Consider the following 22,527-nt stretch of genomic DNA (forward strand, 5'->3'; position numbering starts at 1 on the left):
ATATAGACAAGCTGGAATGTGTCCAGAGGAGGGCGACTAAAATGATAAAGTGTCTGGAGAACAAGCCCTATGAGGAGCGGCTTAAGGAGCTGGACATGTTTAGCCTGAAGAAGAGAAGGCTGAGAGGAGATATGATAGCCATGTGAGAGGAAGCCACAGCGAGGAGGGAGCAAGCTTGTTTTCTGCTTCCTTGGAGACTAAGACGTGGAACAATGGCTTCAAACTACAAGAGAGGAGATTCCATCTGAACATGAGGAAGAACTTCCTGACTGTGAGAGCCATTCAGCAGTGGAACTCTCTGCCCCGGAGTGTGGTGGAGGCTCCTTCTTTGGAAGCTTTTAAACAGAGGCTGGATGGCCATCTGTCAGGGGTGATTTGAGTGCAATATTCCTGCTTCTTGGCAGGGGGTTGGACTGGATGGCCCATGAGGTCTCTTGCAAGAGACCACATAGGCCATCTAGTCCAATCCCCTGCCATGCAGGAAAAATACAATCAAAGTATCCCTGACAGATGGCCATCCAGCCTCTGTTTAAAAGCTTCCAAGGAAGGAGCTTCGATGCAGAGAGTTCCACTGCTGAACAGCTCTTACTGTCAGGAAGTTCTTCCTAATGTTCAGGTGGAATCTCTTTTCCAGAAATTGGAACTGTTAACTTTTAGCCATTGGCTTGACTGTTAACTATTTAGTCAGGATCAGTTTAGAAACAGAATTAGGGTCCAGGGCAAAAACGAATGGGTTACATTTTGATAGGAATAAATGGTAAAGGGAGAAAAATTAAGAGAGAGTAAACAGCGAAATTTGACTCACCGTATATCCCAAACTCTATATTTTAACTGGAAAAGTTGAGGGTCGTCTTATACTGAGTCATCTTATACGCCGGAAAATACAGTACATACAATATAGTAAGCAATCTCAATTATATACATAACAAATCACTAGTATAGGAGACTTGTAGAAGTTTGCTATTTCCAACAGGAAGACATCTAATTGTTGCCGATTGTAAACTGCCTTGAGTTGCCTTTGGGCTGAGAAAGGCGGTATACAAAACTGCAAACAAACAAACAAACAAAGACTATGTTTGCAGCTTGAGAGTGCTCCTGGATCCATCTCTCCAAATGTCAGCCCAAGTAGATATGATGGTCAGAAGTACTTGCTACCAGTTTCTACTGATATGCCAGTTCCATCCCTATAGGGCTTAGACATCTCCACAAGTTTAATATGAAAGATACACAAAAACCAGGGTGGAAGTGTGGGCATACTGATGTGCAATGCAATTGTTGTGAAATGATATATTCATATACATGAACACATATTGTTCTTTTGCAAAGGCCATCGATTGTAAACAACATTCTACAAGATGAAAAAGTAATCAGCAGAGGAGAAAAGAATGTCTGACAATGAAAATTATCTGAAACCTAATTCAAGTGCGGAGGCACTCATTAAGGAAAACTGTGAAGATAGATTAAACCCTTCAGAGCAAACAGAACAGACAAGAATGGAATACAATTTTGGTAAGATACTATTTCTTTCAGTGGAATAAAAAAGAATTGAGATTGTGTCTAGAATAAATGTTTTCTACTAGGAGCTGAAGGAGGATTGGAGGCAAAATGAGTGGGAAGAGTGAGAAAATATGGTCTGCAGGCTGCACTCAGTCATTTCTTGTAACTCTAGGATGTCCTGAAAGCTTCCATGCAACTATTTGTTTTTTAATTATATTAAAACTTCTGAAAAATGTTGTAGCTAGAGTAACTTCTTCCCCATTGCCTCCCAAACTATTTTTAGTTTTGATATATAAGGACTGGTCATTTTTGGCTAAAATGTCATTTGGAATAACCTGGATGTTGAATGACAAATTGTGCAGGGGCAATTTTTTTTAATTGTTTTACCCCACTTCTACCCTCTGCCCGTTCCCTTGGGCATGCACTTTGTATTTCAGTCGTAATCTCAATTTTTCCACTCCACATCTTAATACATTCTCTAAGTAATTCCTAACTGGCTCTCACATACTCTTAATTATTATAAAATTTTATATTTTATCTATAACTTTTCAGTTTACAATTTGTTATTTCCACATTTAACATATCAACTATATAATTATACCAATTTGCCAGAGTCCACTTTGTTTTATCTTTCTATTACCTCACTAAAACAATTTGAGCACACGCTATTAATTTGTCAACCACCCGTTCCTTTTGCACATTTTGCATGGGCAAAATTTATTCAATATTCTCTTAGTGAGAGTGATGTAATGGATAGATCTTGGGCTATGATTTTAATTGATGATTTAATAATTGATGTTTTAATTACTTGGTTTTAATTGCAATTGTTATGTGTATTTGTATGTTGTCAGCATCAAATTGCTGCCTGTTGTGAGGCCACCTTGAATCTCCCTTCCAGAGTGAGAAGCATGGGGTACAAATATAGGAAATAAATAAATAAATAAATAGTGATATATCATATTGACTCTTGTATAACTCAACTTCAGGATAATAGATTTTGATGTGACCTGTGGAAAACTCAAGGCTAAAATATTGAGATTCAGCACAAGGGTTTCATGGAGGTGAAAATATCTTGCCATACTGAACCAGCTATCCTGGTCACCAGGCCTGTAGCCGGGGGGGGGGGGGGTGTTAGGAATTCAATCCCCCCCCCTCAAAAAATTTTCAGGTTAAAAAAAAAACCTGGTTTACTCATGAATTTTAACTGGTTAACCAAATCCCCATGCTAAGTCTATGAGATGCAAAAAATCAAGAGTCTCTCCAGAACTGCAACTGGTTGGTTTTGCCCGGAAACTAGTTGGCAGCCAGTGGAGTGACTTTAGGTTAGGCGTAATATGTTCACTGTTGGATGTTCCCAAGCACCGTTGTTTTGTCGGGATTCAGTTTCATTTTTCCCCGTCATCCAGCCCATCACCTCCTACAGGCAATTTAATCAGAGCAGACACACTGTCCTTAGCTGAGGATGTTTTTGAAGGCATGGGGAAATATATCTGGGTATCATCAGCATACTAATAACACCCCACCTCATGCCTACGGGTGATCTCTCCCAGCTGCATCATGTAAATATTAAAGTGCATTGGGGAATGAATGGCATCTTGTGGAAGGTCAAATAATAATAAGAATATTATTATTATTAATCATAATAATAATAACAACAACAACAACTAATCTTGTATACTAATCTTGTTGTGTATTAATCTTGTTGTGTTTCAAATAACAACAAAAATAACAACAATTTTATTTCTTATCCACCTCTCCTCATGGCTTGAGGTAGGTTGCAGAATAAAAACATATAAACAATGCAAAAATACAATAAATGCACATATTAAAATGTACCTCTATAAAAGCTACACATCTAAACGTATCTCTATAAAATACATATTAAAATATGACAACTCCTTTTTTGAGGATCATCCCCAAGCGCCACCATATGGAACCTGCTTGAGAGGTATGACCAGAACCCTGAAGCACAGTGCCTCTAATTTCTAGTCCCTCCAGGCATTCCAGAACAATACCATGGTCGATGGTATTGAAAGCCACCAAGATGGTATTGAAAACCACTCCTCCTGTTGGTGTTAAGACGGAGATCATGCACTAACCCAACCATAGCCGTCTCAACTCTGTATCCTGATCTGAAGCCAGTTTGAAATAGGTCAGGAAAGTGTGTGTCATCCAAGACTGCCTAGAGTTGGAGGGCACCTGGGAAGTAAGACACTTGTCTGTAGTTATTAAGGTCTAGGGCAGGGGTCCTCAAACTTTTTAAATTGGGGCCAGTTCACTGTCCCTCAGACCGTTGGAGGGCCGGACTATAGTTTTTTTTTTTAAAAAAAACCAATAAAAAATTCCTATGCAAATTGCACATATCTTATTTTGTTGTGTGGTAGGGCCCTTAGAGGGGGTTCTTTCTCGTCCTCTTTAAGGCATTAATTCCAGGAGCAGAGAATGGGAAATCTTCCTGTTTCTAGTCTGAACAAAATCTGGCTACCAGTATTAAAAAAAACTCTAAAATTATAACTGTTAATAAAGAACAACACTCAAACACAGGGGAACTCCAGACAAGAAACAATCAGGGTCAGCTAATCACCTCTCAACAAAGGATTCTCCCTAAAAACTGTCAGGCTATGAAATGGTAATGAAGGTGGCCAATTGAAACATTCATACCTACCTCCAACAGACAAGAGTTCTTTCTCCCACCCTGGATCTTCCACAATTTTCCTAGTTAAAGGTTTTCTTCTGACATGAAGTCCAGTCCTGTCTGACTGGAGTGTGGTGCTCATCTGCATTTCTAAGTCGAAGAGCCGGCGTTGTCCATAGACACCTCCAAGGTCATGTGGCCGGCATGACTGCATGAAGCACAGGGGCAGCCTCCCTTGGCTGGCTCACGAGGTGCTTTACACGTGAGTAGGCCACGCGGAGCAGCTGCCCTTGGCTGGGTCACGCTGGCCATTGGGCCTGACGGATAGCGTGAGCCTGCCAAGGGAGGAGAAGCCCCGCGCGGCCTACTTGCGAGTTCGACTTCTTCAGCAGTGGTCTAACTACTGCTTCTTTTAAACAGGATGGAAAATTCCCAACCTTGAGAGATTGTTAAATTTGAGATCGAATTGCAGCTCTTCCCTAGATGACCAGCCAAGAAGGACAAAGATCAGGAAAGTAGGTTGTCTCCTTTACTTGCCTCAGCATCTTGTCCTCATCAGCAATACTCACCAATTAAAACTGATCCACTCACAGAGTTGCTGAACACCTTGTTGTTGGCATTTGATCCAATGACCGTATCTAAGTCAGCTCTTTTGTGAAAGATTTTTTTTCCTGCAAAATTGTTGTTAAAAGCATCACAGTGAGCTACTGAAGGTTCTAGCAATTGGTTTGGAGGGGAGGGCTCCTGAGGTAAACCTTTCAGCACTCGGATCAGCTCAGCTAGACACAAATCTGCAGCTGCATGCAGACAAGAACGTTTACTGCACTGCATGTGTAGAAGTGAAGGTGTCCTCTATACCATGTCTTGTCACAAAAGTTGCATTTTCTGCCATCTAGTTATAATCCTTCCTGTTTCATTTCTCTGTATACCAGGGAGCCCTATTTGTAACAGGTTGAAGAGGCTGTTTGGAAGCGATCGTGTCAACAACTCTAGCTAGATTTTGATGCCATTTGCTGACCAGGAATTCTACAGGATATCTGGTGATGCCAGCCATAGAAACCTCTAAGGCATCCTGGAATCTCAAAGGATCCATTACCCTTCGAGGGCAAACCATTTTAATAGGCCCTCCACACCTGCAGGGATAGGTTGTAGCTGTGATGGTAGCCGTGACCAGAAAATTATCTGTCCATGACAACTCAGAGATGTTGATCACCTACATCCACAGATCTATATGTTCCGAGGTGAAAATCACATCAAGGGTATGACCTGTCGAATGTGTCGGTTCAGAAGCACATTGGGATAGGCCCATGTTTTTCATAGGTAAAGGTAAAGGTTTTCCCCTGACATTAAGTCCAGTCGTGTCTGACTGGGTGTTGGTGCTCATCTCCATCACCTCCAAGATAATATGGCCAGCATGACTGCATGGAGTGCCGTTACTCTCCTGTTGGAGCAGTATCTATTGATCTACTCACATTTGCATGTTTTTGAACTGCTAGGTTAGCAGAAGCTGGGGCTAACAATGGAAGCTCACGCCACTCCCCAAATTCAAACCTGTAACCTTTTGGTCAACAAGTTCAGCAGCTCAGCAGTTTAACCCATGAACTCCTGAGCTGCACCTGACAAACTGACCTCCAGTGGTATGTTGAAGTCTCCCAGAAGCAAACATCTGGGAGACTCCAACAACACCTCCAAGACCAGTTCTGTGAAATGTATTGTATTGTTGAAGGCTTTCATGGCCAAAATCACTGGGTTGTTGTAGGTTTTTCAGGCTGTATGACTTCACAACCTCTGAGGATACCTGTCACAGATGCAGCGAAACATCAGGAGAGAATGCTTCTAGAATATGGTCATACAGCCTGAAAAACCTACAACAATCCAGTTCTGTGAGCTTGGCCAGGGAGTTGGTTAGGCAGCAGGGTGGACAGTACACTAACACAATTCCTAGTCTACTTCTGATTTTCAGACTCATGTACACACGCTCAGTGTGATTTAGTTCCCTAATATATACTTCGGCCAACTTAAGGTGGTCTTTATAGACCACAGCTACTTTTTCTGTTCAACCACCTCAAAGCTCCCTGCTTGAGCAGTAATGGCACGATCATCAGCATAGATGAAACTCTCTGTCCCTTCTGGCAGTGGCTGGTCATTTGTGTAGATGTTGAACATTGATGTAGGAAGCACACTCCCCTGAGGCAGGCCGTTCTTCTGTTTCCGCCATCTGCTTCTCTGACCCTGGAACTCAACAAAAAAGCTCCTGTTTTGTAGCAGGTTTCCTATGAGACGGGTGAGATGGTAGTCCTTTGTGATATTATACATTTTTCTCAGGAGGAGGCGGTGGTTCACAGTATCATAAGCCGCTGACAGGTCTATGAAGACAGCTCCTGTGATCTGCTGCCTTTCAAAGCCATCTTCTATGTGCTGAGTCAGGTTCAGCACTTGCAATGTGCAGCTTTTGCCTTTTCTGAAGCCAGCTTGCTGGGGAATCAGACAAGGGTCTATTTTTTCCATAATTCTATGCAAAATAAGTCTCTCCATAACTTTGTAGAGGTGGCACAACAGCGAGATTGGTCTGTAGCTTTTTGGATCATTACAATCTTTGCCTGGCTTCAAGATGGCGATGACCCTTGCTTTCCTCCAGATTTTGGGTATCTGACAGGATGCAATGCAGTTGTTCATCAGCTCCAGAAGCCACCGCCTTGTTTTTGGACCAAAGTTCTTGATTTGTTTCATCCAAGCCAGCTGCTTTGCCATTCTTACATTTATTGAGAGCCATGTCCAATTCAGTAGATGTAAAGGGTTCATGAAGGTTGTTGTTCTCAATCTCTTGTTGTCTGGCTATTGGTTTCTTTCCTACTTTGGTGGCAAGGTTGGGTTTCCTGTTCTTCAAGAGTTGGTGTGCTATCTGATCTGCCTTTATGTTGGCATGGGTGTTAGTTTGTGAGGGGTCATTGCTCAGCCGTCTTAGCAGCCTTCACGCCTTCTGGCTGCTCCTGCCCATGTCAACCTATTGTAGCCAGGAGAATATTTTGAATTCACTAGCGATCTCTTCTTTTGTTTTTAGATGGAATGTTCCTTCTCTTTTCACTATAGTGTCTTTGTAAGTAGGCTACTTCCTCCAGCCTAATAATCTTCTTTCTTTCTACTCCAGGGGTGATAACCATAATGGGATCTTGGGATAGAGATATTTTCTATACTTTTCCCAGACTCTAAATAATGGCCTTCTTATGGGGTGGTTATTGAAGTTTTTCTCCTTTTTCGCCTGGTTATTCCATAGGTAGGAGTGCCAACCGACTCTCAGGTCATAACCTTCGAGGGCTAGCACTCTATCTTTTTTCAGGAGTATCCAGTCCTTGATCCAGGATAGCCCACACGCATCATGATATAATTTGAGATCGGGGAGGCCTAAACCACCTCTTTGTGTTTTATCGATCATGTGAATAAATTTAATTCTTGGTTTCCGGCCTTTCCATACAAACTTCATTATTTCTCTGTTCCATTCTTCAAATATTTTGTTATTTTGTATTATGGGCAGGTTTTGAAAGAGAAATAGGAGCTTAGGTAAAACAGACATCTTAATAGTGGATATCCTTCCTAAAAGGGATAAGTTCAGATTCTTCCAGCTCTTCAGATCTTTTTTGATTTTGTTCCAGACTGGTTCATAGTTGTTCTTGATCAGTTGAGAATTTTTTGCAGATATGTGTATTCCTAAATATTTCAGTTTTGGGACTATCTGCATTCCTGTGATTTCTCTGTCTTTCTTGGTTCTCTTTTGTGATGTTTTTCGTTAATATCTTTGTCTTCTCTCTGTTTATTTTGAAACCCGCCAGTTGTCCGTATTCTTCTATTTTAGCTATCCATTTTTGGATGTTACATCTTGGATCTTCTATGACTCCAATAAGATCATCGGCAAAGGCTCTGAATCTATATGCTTTTTTACCGACACTTAGAGGTGGAAGATCCCTTAAGTTCTTCAATAAAATTTCAAGCGTCATTATGAAGATAAGCGGGGAGAGTGGACAAACCTGTCTTGTTCCCTTTTTTATTGTTATTTCTTTAGAGGGATGGCCATTTATCCAGAGATGGCCTTTTTCCCACTGTAGATTGCCTCAACTGCATTTGTGAAGCCAAACCCAAAGTCCATCTCTCTTAGGATTGCCTGTAATAATTCCCATCTTAGGTTATCAAATGCCTTTTCGGCATCCACCGCGATAAAGGCCACTTCTAACTGATGATGTAATTCATAAAATTCTATTAGGTCTATGATGTTTCTCGTATTCTCTTTCATGTGTCTTCCGGGCAGAAAGCCTGTCTGTTCATCCCCAATCCAATTAGTAAGGAAGGACTTCAATCGTTCACTTAATATGCTTGTAAAGATTTTATAATCCTGATTAAGAAAAGATATGGGCCTATAGTTCTTTACCTCCGTTGCATTTGTATTTTCTTTGTGTAGGACTGTAATGTTTGCTGTTCTCCAAGAATCTGGTATTGTTTTTTCCAATTTTTTCAAGTAGGGTGTAACTATATCTATCATCGTTTTATAAAATGAAGCCGTAAAGCCATCTAGGCCTGGCGCTTTTGAGGGTTTCAGTCTCTTGATCGTTTTCTTAATTTCATCTTCTATAATTTCTTTATTTAGTAGTTCCCTGTGTGTATCGGAGATTTTCTCTAGTTTTTGATTTCCTAGGTAGATCATTATCTCCTCTAACTTAGTTTGGTCTTCTGAGTATAGCCTCTCAAAGAAGTTTTGGAATTCCAGTATAATTCCTTGATCAGCCACAATATCTCCCTTGTTTGAACATATTTTTTGTTATATTGTTTTCTTGTTTCTTTTTTCTTATCTTCCAGGCCAGCCATCTTCCTGGCTTATTGGCGTTCTGAAATTCTCTCTGTTTAGCGAATCTCAGTTGGTTTGCCATCTCTTCAGCTTCTATCAGTTTTCTTTGTTCTAAAATGCATTGCATGTATGTCTCTCCTGACGAACTATCATGGTTTGACATCTGTACCAGCTGGACGAAATAAATACAACTCGGTGGCTTTTCTTCAACTTTGGTGAGATTTATTTGGGAAAAATCAGGGGAAATCTTTTGGCTCTCTCTCTCTCTTCACTCGTTATAAAATTTCAGATACACCACACTACATCCTATGCAGGCTGCTGTCCACATGTTGTGCAGGTCTGGCATCTATATTTCTTTTTGCTTGGAGCTACTCTCTATCTCTTTGATTCCCTGTCAAAAGCCTTCATCACCTACTGTAGCAGAAAGGAGCTGCAGCTGCTCTTTAGCAGAAGAGAGCGGGGAAGCCTATCAGATGATGAAGATATAGCTTTTCTTGGCTCTTAAAGAATAATAGTAAAGTAGAGTCTTGCTTATCCAACATAAACAGGCCAGCAGAACGTTGGCTAAGCAAAAATGTTGGATAATAAGGAGGGATTAAGGAAAAGCCTATTAAACATCAAATTACGTTATGATTTTACAAATTAAGCACCAAACATAATGTTTTACAACAGAAAAAGCAGTTCAATTCATGGTAAAGGTATGTTATAATTACTGTATTTATGAATTTAGCACCAAAACAGACAAGGGTTCTTTCTTCCTTCCACCCTGGATATTATTCCACAGGTAAATATACACGTCACTTTCCTCACCTATGGATCCAAGTGGGAGGCAGACAGCATTGTTTAATACAGAACATTGGATAAGCGAAGGTTAGATAAGTGAGACTCTACTGTAATTTAAAACTTTGTTTATATTTTGACCTATCTCCCCAGGAGGAGACTTCATTTGTGCTTGCCTTCTTGTTTCTTTCTCCTTTGAGCCAAGACTAGCTGCTGCTAGCTGCTCCCCTCACTGGTAAGCAACAACAACTCAGGTTCCTCTGGAATTTCTTATGGCACAAGTGTCTGTATGCACAGCCAGTTGATCATGAACTATTACATAGAAACTCACAGTATGAACTTTGTTGTAGAAATTTGCACTTAATGTACACATTACCTTCATTCTTGTAGATAGAAGATGAAGAACAACATGGCAGAAGACATGTGGTTTTTATGGCTTTAGTTATTGTCAGTAATGCTTTCATTGTCTTTGTGAGTTCTCAGTCTCTTTCTTATCCATAGTAGCTCCTTCTACACTGTCCTTACATCCCAGGATCTGATTGCAGGTTATCTGCTTTGAGCTGGATCATACGAGTCTCCACTGGGATAAGCAGATAATCTGGGGTCTTTTTTGCGTCAGGAGTGGCTCAAGAAACTGCAAGCTGCTCCTGGTGTGAGGGAATATGGAACTGGCCATCTGCAAGGACGTTGTCCAGAGGATGCCTGGATGTTTTGATGTTTTACCATCCTTGTGGGAGACTGCTCTCATGTCCCCGCATTGGGAGCTGGAGCTGACAGTGGGAGCTCATCCACACTCTCCCAGATTCGAACCTCTGACCTGTTCATTCTTCAGTCCTGCCAGCACAAGGGTTTAACCCACTGTGCCACCAGGAGCTCTGGGATCAGATCCCAGGATATAAGAACAGTGTAGAAGGGGCCTCTGTGTGACATTATTTGTCCACCACTATTCAGTTTAGGAATTAAATTATTTGTCTAATTTTCCCTATCATACCCTCAATGAATATTTCAATTTATGATCATCCCATTAATTTTATAAGGTCTTAATTGACTCTTCTGGAACGAATATGCAGTAACTCATAATAGTGATGCACTTTAATGTGGTAATCTGCACTCAACATTAATTTATTTCTCATTCTCTTAGACAGAGGACAAAAAGCAAAATGGAGGAAGAATGTCATTTTTGCAGTTTTCATTATTGGCAGCAATGCTTTCGCTGCATTTATTAGTAAGTTCAGTCTCTTACTTATCCATTCAGCCTGAGTTGTCATTGTGTTAGTTCTAGAATTAAATTATTTGCTTAGTTTTCCCCAACACGTGTGCACATGCCTTCATATTGCCTTTTGACTTGCAATGATCCAAAACAGTGGTCCTCAACCTTTGGACATCAAGGTGTTTTGGACTTCAGCTCCCATACTTCCTAACAGCTGGAAAGCTGGCTGGGATTTTTGGGAGTTGAAGTCCAAAATGTCAGGATAATTGTAATTGTTTCATATATGTTTTTCAATGTGTTAATGATGTGTATTCATATGTATTCCAAGATGGATTTAATGGTTGATTCAGCTGTGTGCTAGAATTGTAGTCCTTAAAACTGAGAAGAAAAGGGAGTTAACTGGCCAGAGGAAAAGATAAGGCAGAGGGCAGATGCTTTTTTGTCTGTGTGTGTTTAGTCCTGTACTTGTCAGTCACAATTTTTCAGTCTTCAAGATGTAGCCACTTGTATATAGATGCTTCCAGTAAAGTTTGTTGTTTTTTGAAACTTAAGTCTCCAGTGTGATGATTGATCTGGAAACCTCAGGTACTCTGTGCATGACCCAGGGGCATCACTCTGACAAAAGGTTATGGGCCCAGATCCTGAGTGTCTGACAGAAGTCGTTGGAGGTTTACCAAGATTCAGACCTACAAGCTTGCTGCCAGAGCCGTGGAGTTCAACCCAGTTGACTTGAGAGGCTGCCGACGCATGGAAACTGATCGGAAGCAAAGGAAGAGGTTTGCTGTGGCTATCTAGTAAAAGGACGGAGCGGAAATTGCAGCTTGCGGTGAGTGAAGTAACGCGGCTGGAAGTTGAAAAAAGAAAGATGTTAAGCGGGGCGTGCTGAGACCCATTAAGGAGTTGTAAAGTGGGTGATTGATGCCAGAACTTGTCAAGCCATTAATTGCCAGAAGGTAGACTGCCAGAAGCTGTTTTAGTTCGTGTATAATCATTCAGCTGGGCGAAACTCGGTTCCGAGGGTCTACAAGAAATCTGTGCTGAGACATGGCTTCAAAGTTCCAACCGGCCTTTGAGGATGACAGATGGAATGATGGAGTATACAGTGAATCATCTGTGAGGTATGCAGATTTTCGTTGGTGTTATTTTTGCAACAGACAGGGACATTTTAAAAGAGATTGTGAAGAGAGAAAGTTTCAACTCAGAGGAATGGCCCATGGGAGATATGGAGCCAAGAAAAGTTATTGTGAAGATGAGCAGAGAAGCAGTGGCAGAAAGATAAATTCCTGTGTGGAGAGAAGACATCAGTCTAGAGGGGGCCATGTTCGTGGAGCCAGAGTCAAGAGAAGCTATAGAAGCAGAGGGGGCTATTATGGAAGAAATGACCCAAGTCGTGCAGAAGAAGCAAGAATAATGGTTGCAGCTGCAGGGGAGCTGGATGACATCAAAAGAGACAGATGGATTTTGGACTCGGGGGCTACACATCATATAACCAATAGTCCGAATAACATGACCAACGTTCAATACACCCAGGGCAACATGGTAACTATGGCGGATGGTTCTTATCAGATATTTGAAAAATTTGGCACGTTTTATCCCTTGTATTAATGCATGTTGGGAGAAAGTTTTGTATGTGCCAGAAATGAAAACAAACCTGCTGAGCGTAGCAACTTTGACTGATTATAATTATTATGTAAAGTTCAAGGGAATTTACTGTTATATTTATGACAGGCAAGGAATTTTGGTTGGAAAAGGAGTAAAGAAGAATAAAATGTACTTAATGTTTGAAAGACTGAACCAGACAGAGAGCAATGAGAATGTGCAAATATTGTGTGTTAAAAATGAAATTCAGCATGATAGATGCATACATTTGCTTCATAGAGTAATGGGACATGCTGACATGGAAGTCTTAAAGAAAACTCTGAATCTGTGTCCATGATGTTGAAAAATGTTATTTTGATTTAAGTTGTGCGATCTGTAACGAGGTAAAATGTGAACCTATTAAGTTTTACAAGAAATCCAAGATTAGAGCTGAGAGACTTTTTCAAATAGGGCACATAAGTGTTGCAGGGCCTTACCAACAAAGTGGCGGAATGTCAAAGTATACTATGTTGATAGTTGAGAGGTTAACTAAATTTGGGTTCATTTATTTCTTGAAAGATTTGTTACAATTATGCAGATCACATGTATGTGTTAGTGTCATTGAACCACATTGAAAAAAGAGGGGGATTGTCAGGATAATTGTAATTGTTTTATATATGTTTTTCAATGTGTTAATGATGTGTATTCATATGTATTTCAAGATGGATTTAATGGTTGATTCAGCTGTGTGCTAGAATTGTAGTCCTTGAAACTGAGATAACAGCCCTGAGAAGAAAAGGGAGTTAACTGGCCAGAGGAAAAGATGAGGCAGAGGGCAGATGCTTTTTTTGTCTGTGTGTGTTTAGTCCTGTACTTGTCAGTTACAATTTTTCAGTCTTCAAGATGTAGCCACTTGTATATAGATGCTTCCAGTAAAGTTTGTTGTTTTTTGAAACTTAAGTCTCCAGTGTGATGATTGATCTGGAAACCTCAGGTACTCTGTGCATGACCTAGGGGCATCACTCTGACACCTGGAGGCCCAAAGGTTGGGAACCACTGATCTACAAGATCTTTACTGACAAGGAGCACTTAGGGGTGGTATGGGGGTGGGGAGGGGGTGTTTGTAGGAATGAGACATTATGTTGGTAATGTATTTGGTGAAGTAGTACAGAGTCAGAGGTAAAAGATGGCATTGCCAGACAAGCTAGGTGTGCCATTTCACCCTTGTTTGTAATCATTCTTTTTATCACATTCCTGCCCCCAAAACAATTTCACTCCTGATAGCCTGACTTCCAGTCTTTGAACTCAACTGTGTAGAAAACATCCAAAGGAGGGATTGGGATGCCAATTAGACTGCCAATCTACACCACAGTCTTTGTAACTTTATGAATCCATACCTACATTTCAGAAATCCAATGAATCTGTGTTAATGAATTGCAAAGGTGCACATTCAGGCACTGACAAGAGTTTCCTGATATTCACTGGGGTACTATAGGACACTTTTCATGCTGATTGGGCAGTTCCTATTGTTCTGACACCAAAGACCAAACAAGATGTATTTCATCTCTAGTGTCTTGATACACATTGATGTTGCCACAATGCACATGGATGCTTGTTTGTTCAATGGGGCAATGGGGCCTCAGTCTCTTCACTGGCTGCCATTGCACAGTAGAGATTTGTATATCACAGCATTCCCTCTAAGCAGTTCTATTTACCACTAATTTATTTATTTATTTTGTGTCAAAAGGATTGCATAAATAAATAAGTATAAAACTAACAAAAGAAAGGGAGCATAAGCAGCTAAATAATTTTAGACCAAAAATGGGCAACAGTGACTGTACTGTCTGTAGCTTTAAACAATTATTTGTTCATGAGGCAGGGCATTGTGGGCAAGCATACAGATGCTGAGTTGTTTGTTCTGCTCCACAATCGCACAAGGTGGAGGATTTCCCACTAATGTAAGGATCTCATTAGATGTAGTCTTCTCTCCATTTCTCTCCATTTCTCTGTGGAGTCCCACAGAGGTCATCACATGATGCAAAGCCAATGCCTCCGTTGCAGTGGCACAGATAAACAAACAAAAGAAAGACTGCACCATCAGGAGTTGAGTGCTACCCAATTCTCAATGAGAGAAGCCATGAAGAAGCCAGTAAGAATTATTAAAAGGATGCAGGGTGGTTGCCATCCCTGAACACGGAAAGGCATGGGACCTGACGGTAGGGAACAAAAGAAGATAGTTCCCTTCGCTTTTCCCTTCTTTCATGTGGTGAGGTCCTTAAATCTACTTTAAAAGTCCCAATAAGAATAGTAACAAATTATTTTGAATTAGTATTTTCAGGCAGACAAGGGTTTGAATAGTGCTTGTTTTCCTCACAGCTGGGGAGTAGAAGGCAAATACAAAAGGAACAGGATAGGATCAAAGCAAACTAGATGGATTCAGCAGAAGTTCTTACAAGTTCTCCAGCCTGCAAAGCAGAGCTTACTTCCATGCAACCGCTTTTCGCACTCTTATTAGAAAAAGTAAGACGTAGTATGGTTTATCAGCCAAATGGGGAACTACTATGGGCTTGACATTCCTACCTCTGAACTAAATTCATGTTACTGACTTTGTTTTAGGTGTGATGCTGACCAGATCACCATGTGACTTATGCCCAGCAACAACAGTCCTCTCTTGTCCTGCAGAGTGGGTTGGTTATGAAGGCAAATGCTACTACTTTTCTGAATCTGAAGGGACCTGGAGCTCCAGTCAGACCAATTGCTCTGCATCTACTGCTTCCCTGGTTGCAATTGACAGTCAAAAGGAAATGGTGTGAAAAATGTTCAAACTGTGTAGTAGGGTTTCATACTCTGAGTAATCATTAGGATCTACCAAATACAAGTGGTGCCTGGGTGCAGCAAAATGAAACTATACAACACTGAACCCCTGACCATGCTAGAGGCTTGTTACATGATGGAGATAGCTAGGGTGGCCAGAGTGAAAACTAGAGAGGGCTCTTATACCTTTCATGTTTGTGTATGAGAAGGAATTTTGGCAAATGTGAAAAACAGCATGAGGGATGTAATTATTCATTATGTTTCTTCATGAAAGAAGAGAAGCAATGAGGAATTTTAGCAATTTTTCCCCACTGTAAGAATTTGTGATTTGAGATATCCTGCCTATTTGTGATTTGGAACTTCCTGGGTAAAATTCATGTGGTTATTTTGCACAGAAAACAGCCTTTTCTACACAGAAAACAATATTTCTATGCTGAAGTATTAATTTTTACACATGGGAAACTGTTTCCTGCATAGAAAACCTTTTAGTTGATGCAAATAGAATAAAACACATGTTTATTTTGCATGGAATAACTTCCCACTCATGAAAGCATTTTCTGCTCGGGAAATAGCCTTTTCTGCACATAGATTAATATTGCTTCATAGAAAAAATATTTTCTCCTTAATAAATGCTTCTTTTCTGTGTAATGCAACAATGCATTAATTTTTTGCTGAATACATCCCAAACTGTGAAGATTCTGTTTAATCCAGGATTCTTCTCATTAGAGTTTCTCAGCCATTAAAAATTAAGTTTGGCAGAATTTGCTGAAGACTTTTGAATATTCTTTTCCTTGCTCCTTTGATGTGGTGGCCTGGATTTAGATCTGCTGGAATCAGGCATGTAGCCGGGGGGGGGGGGGGGGGGGGTTGAGGGCTTCAGCCTCCCCAAAATTCTTAGGGTGGTCCGTGAGAAGGCCTTACTGGTACATTATTTAAACTTATGTTTATTCATATCATGATCTGATCACCATGCTCAATATATCCCATATGCATGGGGGTATTGGGGTAACAATACAAAAGGGTTGCTAGGGTAGATCCTCAGCCCCCCCCCCCCGAATCAAACTCCTCCCCCCCGAATCAAACTTAGCACACACACCCCCACCCCCCACTCCCCGAATCAAAATCCTGCTACTGACCTGGCTGGAATGAAAGATGGAGAAGACTCCTGTACATTTCATGGATGCATAGACAATGAACTTTCAGTTGCTTGTTGCCTGCTTGAGTGAGAAGCAAATTCAGCTGTAATTATGTTTTCTGGACAATCATTAAAAATAGACAAGCCCCCTCCAATAATCAATATGGCACCCTTAACAAGAGTGTATTTTATCAACCCCTCCTAATTTGTAACTTAGCAGCTATAATTTCTGCCATTTGTACATTCACAGCAGACTATTCTAAAATTTACTTAAGAAATTTCCAAGCTAAGCATGAGAAAACTCTATTTGGCGAAATACAACATAATGGTGGGGGCTGGGAGCATGCTATATGTTTCTTGGTGCACACTCCCCTTAGTAAAATAGATTTATATTAATTTCTCATAAATTCTGGAATCTATATTGTTTAGTACTGTGAGACACTTTTTTTTCCATTACAGAATTTCATAATGCAACATAAGAAAGCAACAGATTATTGGATTGGCTTGAAGAGAAAGGAAGGGCAGCCCTGGGAATGGGCAAATGGATCTGTCTTCAATGGCTGGTAAGGTTTTCCAAATTACAAAAATGGAGGCAGCAGTTGAAAGTCAAACAACAACCAACATGCTATAAAACCACACAACTGCAAAGCATGAGAGTTAAATTATGTAATTATAAAATACAGCTTGGCAGTTGGGAATTGTAGTTGCTGAGATTTATAGTTCACCTACAATCAAAGAGCATTCTGAACCCGGTTCTTTATCTACCCAGTAGATAAAGAAACTGACACGACAATCTAATTCTAGACCAAGGGTCCTCAAACTAAGGCCCGGGGATTGGATACGGCCCTCCAAGGTCATTTACCCAGCCCTCACTCAGGGCCAACCTAAGTCTGAAACGACTTGAAAGCACACAACAACAACAACAACAATCCTATCTCATCAGCCAAAAGCAGGTCCACACTTCCCATTGAAATACTAATAAGTTTAAATTTGTTTAAATTGTTTTTTATTTTAATTATTGTATTGTTTTTAAGTGTTTTTTTGTACTACACATAAGATATGTGCAGTGTGCATAGGAATTCATTCATGTTTTTTTCAAATTATAATTCGGCCCTCCAACAGTTTGAGGGACTGTGACCTGGCCCTCTGTTTAAAAAGTTTGAGGACCCCTGCTCTAGACCATGTGTCAGAAGCCTCCTAGGGACACTTTCACATCACCGAATTATAGCACTACACTCTACAGTGGATTAATTCTGTGGAGTTGCAGAGTTTGTATCTTGGTGAGCCATTTTTGTTCTCTGGCTAAGTACCTCTCCCTAAGTGGCTGATTTCAGGATTCCATGGCAAGTTGCCATTGAGATTAAAGTGGAATCCCACTGTGCTATAACTGCATTATGAAGAGCTGCAAGATACCGGGACAAAAAACTACGGAAATAAATAAAATTAGTGGATAAAGTGCAGCATTACATTTTTTAAAAAGAAGACAGATCTTGTGTGCCCATTTGCCCCTATTATAAGTTATAGAATTAACTGAGTATTTCTCTCTCTCTGACACTATGTAAATAAGGAGACCACTGGTAGGTCATAACATAAGAATGCAACCTCTGTCTTCTCATTGCAGGTTTGAAATTAGAGCCAATGGGTTTTGTGCCTACTTGAATGATGAAAAGGCCAGTTCAACATGGTGCAACACACAACGAAATTGGATATGCAGCAAGACTGCTCACTCAACCTGGAAAAGCTTGGAAGATTTCCCAACACAAATGCTTTGAAAATCAAACAGTGTGCCTTAAAAGCTGGGAAATAATGATCCCATAGCACTTTGTCCCTCCAAAGCACTTTATATTTTTAGATCTGCTCGTATGTCTTCCACAAATGCCACTATCACCTTTTCGTCCATGCCTCAGCACTATTTCCAATTTTAATTTTTACATTTGGCCTTCCCACAGTTTTAATTGTATGTTGTCTTATTGATAGTGTTATATGTTAGCGTCTATGTTTTATTTTAATTGCTTGTACTGTTGTGATTATTGCTTGTATTGTTGTGTTTGGGCTTGGCTTCATGTAAGCCGCACCGAGTCCCTTGGGGAGATGGTAGCGGGGTACAAATAAATTATTATTATTATTATTATTATTATTATTATTATTATTGTGGCTCTGGGATTTTCGACATGGTATGAGCAGGGTTATGGATGAATGGAACTGGATAAAATGGAAATAGATGAAGTACAAGAAAATTTAATATACTTAAGGAGGGAAATTTTTTAATTTAGTGATAGGAATTAAAAGATGTTAGCCCAATCCACACAAAAAAGAAAATGGAATGTATAATAAGTATGATAAAAGATAAAACTGGTAAAAGATGTAAATCTATGAAAGAAAAATTGAAGGTCTTAGAAGAGTTTTTCAATGAACTATACCAGACAAAAGCTAGCTAAATAGAAGCAATTAGGATATATTTGGAGGAAAATTGGGAGAGTAGGTTAGAGGAAAAAGACAAAGAACTATTGGAACAACCTATTAAGAAGATGAAAATAGAGGAAGTTGTTAAGAATTTAAAAGCTGGGAAAGCTCCAGGTCTGGAGGGTCTGGGAACAGAATATTATAAAAGGTTTAGAGAAGTATTGATTCCAAAACTATTAGAACTGTATAATGGAATAATGAAAGGAGAGAAGATGCCAGAACCATGGAGGAAGTCATTAATTATATTAAAACCAAAACCTGATAAAGATTTAATAGACCCAGGGTCATATAGGCCCATATCATTAGTTAATCAGGATGCAAAGATTTTATCTGCTATAATAGCCAGTAGAATGAATAAATGCACATACAAGTCTATTAAAAATGTGGGTTTGTAAAAGGAAGACAAATGTCAAATCTGATAGGAAGAGTATTAAATAAAATTTGTGTGGTTCAAGAGAGAAAGAATATTACAATCAAGATAAAAAATTGGCTTCTCTTGGGAGGAAACAGCATGGGATACATTTTTAAAATTAGAAAAGAAAGTAATATCGAATATTTACAACATATTACTTACCTGGCTGACTGAAAAAGAACAGGTTAAAAACTGTATGATAAAGTGGGCTCAAAATTTAAGAAGACCAATTCAAATGAGGGAGTGGGAACAGATGTGGAACAAAAAATTAAAATATACATACACAATGGATTTAAAAGAAAATTGGATAAAAATGTTCCACAGATGGTATACCGCACCAAAACAATTGGCTAAAATGTATAAAACAGTTTCTGATAAGTGTTGGAAATGCCTGGAACAGGTTGGCTCCTTCTACCATATGTGGTGGAATTGCAAAGAAGCAGTAAAGTTTTGGAGGGTAATTCATGAAGAGACACAAAAGATTTTAAAAAGAACATTCATAAGAAAACCGGAGTATTATTTGTTAGGTTTTACAGATTTAGATCTACAACTGATGGAACAAGAGGATAAACTTTTTACATATATGATGACTGCCGCTAGAATTGTTTTTGCTAGAGAATGGAAGAAAGACTCATTACCACCCGTACAGGAATGGGTGGAAAAAATCAGAGAAATAAAGGACATGGATGAATTGACTTTTTTGTTGAAGAAAAATACAGGTGTGATACTAAGAAGAACGAATTGGGATAATCTCCATGAATATCTGGACAATTTGGGAAAATAAGAAACAAGAGAGACAATTTGTTTTTGTACTTATTTTATATTTTTGAATAATAAGAAGATATGATCCAAGAAGATGGAATGGAAGTCATTTTTTTTGTTTTTCTTTTTTTGTGTTTTTCGTGTATTTTTGTAGAATTTTTTTTAGGGATTATTTGGGATTTTCGTATACTTTTTTGTTTCTTCTTTTTTCTCTTTTTTCTTTATTTCCTCACTTTCCTATACTTTATTCGTTGTCTCACTCGTTGTAATCTATATAAAATTAATAAAATATAAAAAGGAAGAGAGAAAGATAAAAGTAGGGATACTATCATTAGATATATTTAAAGCTTTTGATTGTGTGAAATGGAGGACAATAAGGGAGATTACACTGTTCAACGGAGAAAAAGTTTCGGGCCTGAAAATAGCTGTTCTTTTATGATTTTGGGGTGCTGAAAATGAAAATGACATTTAAAGATGTATATTGGCTCTAGTTTTTGTGATATAAGCAATCACGTGAACACGTATGGTTGAAAAAATGCATGTTGCGACTTACACTATGGAAGATTCTAGAATATTCTAGAAAGTTTGATGATGCAGAAAGGTAAATTTCCATCAATTAGTGCTGCAAAAATAAATGAAGGAATTTTTGTTGGCCCACAGATCCGTCAACTTATGGGCGACAATGAGTTTCTATCTCTATTGAAAGGAAAAGAAAAGGCTGCGTGGATATCATTCATGTCAGTAACATCAAAGTTTCTTGGAAACAACAAATCATCAAACTACAAGGAAGTGGTTGAAGAACTACTCCAAGCCTACCATCGTCTTGGAGCCTACATGTCATTAAAAATTCATTTCCTTGACTCGCATCTGGATTTCTTTCCATCAAATTGTGGGGCAGTGAGTGACGAGCATGGTGAGCGTTTCCATCAACAAGTTGCCACTATAGAAAAATGATATCAAGGCAAATGGTCTCCGTCAATGCCGTCAATGCTGTCAATGCTGTCAGACTACTGCTGGAGCATTGTAACAGACAATCCTTTCCTTGAATACAAAAGAAAAGTCAAGAGAAGTAAACAGGATATAAACTAAAGTCACGATTGAAGCGACATTTAAACTTTCAGATTTTTCAACTGCATTAGGCCTACTAATATAGTTTCTTGCTGCACAAACATAAACAATAGACTAATTAAATAAATATTTCTCATGTATAAACTATTAGCAAGATAATTTGACTAAAAATTAGTAAATATTCACAGTTTATATACATGCAGTAATGTTAGGCGCATTATCATAATATTAACGAATTACCTATTGTGGAGAAAATTGAAATAGCTTTTGCATAAAAACCAGAGCCAATTAACACATTTAATTATTATATTTGAATTCAGCATGTTAAATTTATTAAGAAATGGCACATTTCGTTTCTGCAACTGAGAAAAACTGAAAATTTGTAGAACAGTTTTATGAACAAATTTGGAATGGGAAGTAGAATACAAGGATTATTACAACAATACTATTCAAGAAATTCAGCAGTAGTAATGATAAATGATGGGGTGACAAAAGAAATTAAAGTGACAAGGGGACAAGGCTGCCCTCTATCACCAATTTTGTTTGCCATGGTGATAGAATTGTTTGCAAATGCCATTAGGAAAGATAAGAACTTAGAAGGGGTGGTAATAAAGGAAAAGCAGAAGGTGAGCTTATTTGCCGATAATATATTGGTATTTCTTGAAAATATAGTTGGTAAAATGGATAAAATAAAGGATCATACAATCATAGAATCAAAGATTTGGAAGAGACCTCATGGGCCATCCAGTCCAACCCCCTGACAGATGGCCATCCAGCCCCTGTTTAAAAGCTTCCAAAGAAGGAGCCTCCACCAAACTTCGGGGCAGAGAGTTCCACTGCTGATCGGCTCTCACAGTCAGGAAGTTTTTCCTCATGTTCAGATGGAATCTCCTCTCTTGTAGTTTGAAGCCATTGTTCCGCGTCCTAGTCTCCAAGGAAGCAGAAAACAAGCTTGCTCCCTCCTCCCTGTGGCTTCCTCTCACATATTTATACATAGCTATCATGTCTCCTCTCAGTCTTCTCTTCTTCAGGCTAAACATGCCCAGCTCCTTAAGCCGCTCCTCATAGGGCTTGTTCTCCAGACCCTTGATCATTTTAGTCGCCCTCCTCTGGACACATTCCAGCTTGTCAATATCTCTCTTGAATTGTGGTGCCCAGAATTGGACACAATATTCCAGGTGTGGTCTAACCAGAGCAGAATAGAGGGGTAGCATTACTTCCCTAGATCTAGACACTATGCTCCTATTAATGCAGGCCAAAATCCCATTGGCTTTTTTTGCCGCCACATCACATTGTTGGCTCATGTTTAACTTGTTGTCCACGAGGACTCCAAGATCTT

At 39.4% G+C, this 22,527-nt stretch overlaps 1 protein-coding gene across 1 annotated transcript in view; it reads left to right on the forward strand.

Moving 5' to 3' along the window:
• The window catches only part of LOC137096016 (C-type lectin domain family 2 member B-like), a 31,610-nt gene extending 11,413 nt beyond the window's left edge, over positions 1-20,197 (forward strand). The window contains exons 2-6 of the mRNA XM_067463349.1: positions 1,327-1,509; positions 10,888-10,971; positions 15,151-15,341; positions 16,943-17,046; positions 18,105-20,197. Of these exons, the coding sequence (XP_067319450.1) occupies positions 1,386-1,509; positions 10,888-10,971; positions 15,151-15,341; positions 16,943-17,046; positions 18,105-18,255 (654 nt within the window). The 5' untranslated portion in view covers positions 1,327-1,385 and the 3' untranslated portion in view covers positions 18,256-20,197. The remainder of the gene's footprint in view (positions 1-1,326; positions 1,510-10,887; positions 10,972-15,150; positions 15,342-16,942; positions 17,047-18,104) is intronic.
• Positions 20,198-22,527: the final 2,330 nt, after the last annotated feature.

The sequence above is a fragment of the Anolis sagrei genome, chromosome 2 (genome assembly GCF_037176765.1).
Source record: "Anolis sagrei isolate rAnoSag1 chromosome 2, rAnoSag1.mat, whole genome shotgun sequence".
Classification (NCBI taxonomy): Eukaryota; Metazoa; Chordata; class Lepidosauria; order Squamata; family Dactyloidae; genus Anolis; species Anolis sagrei.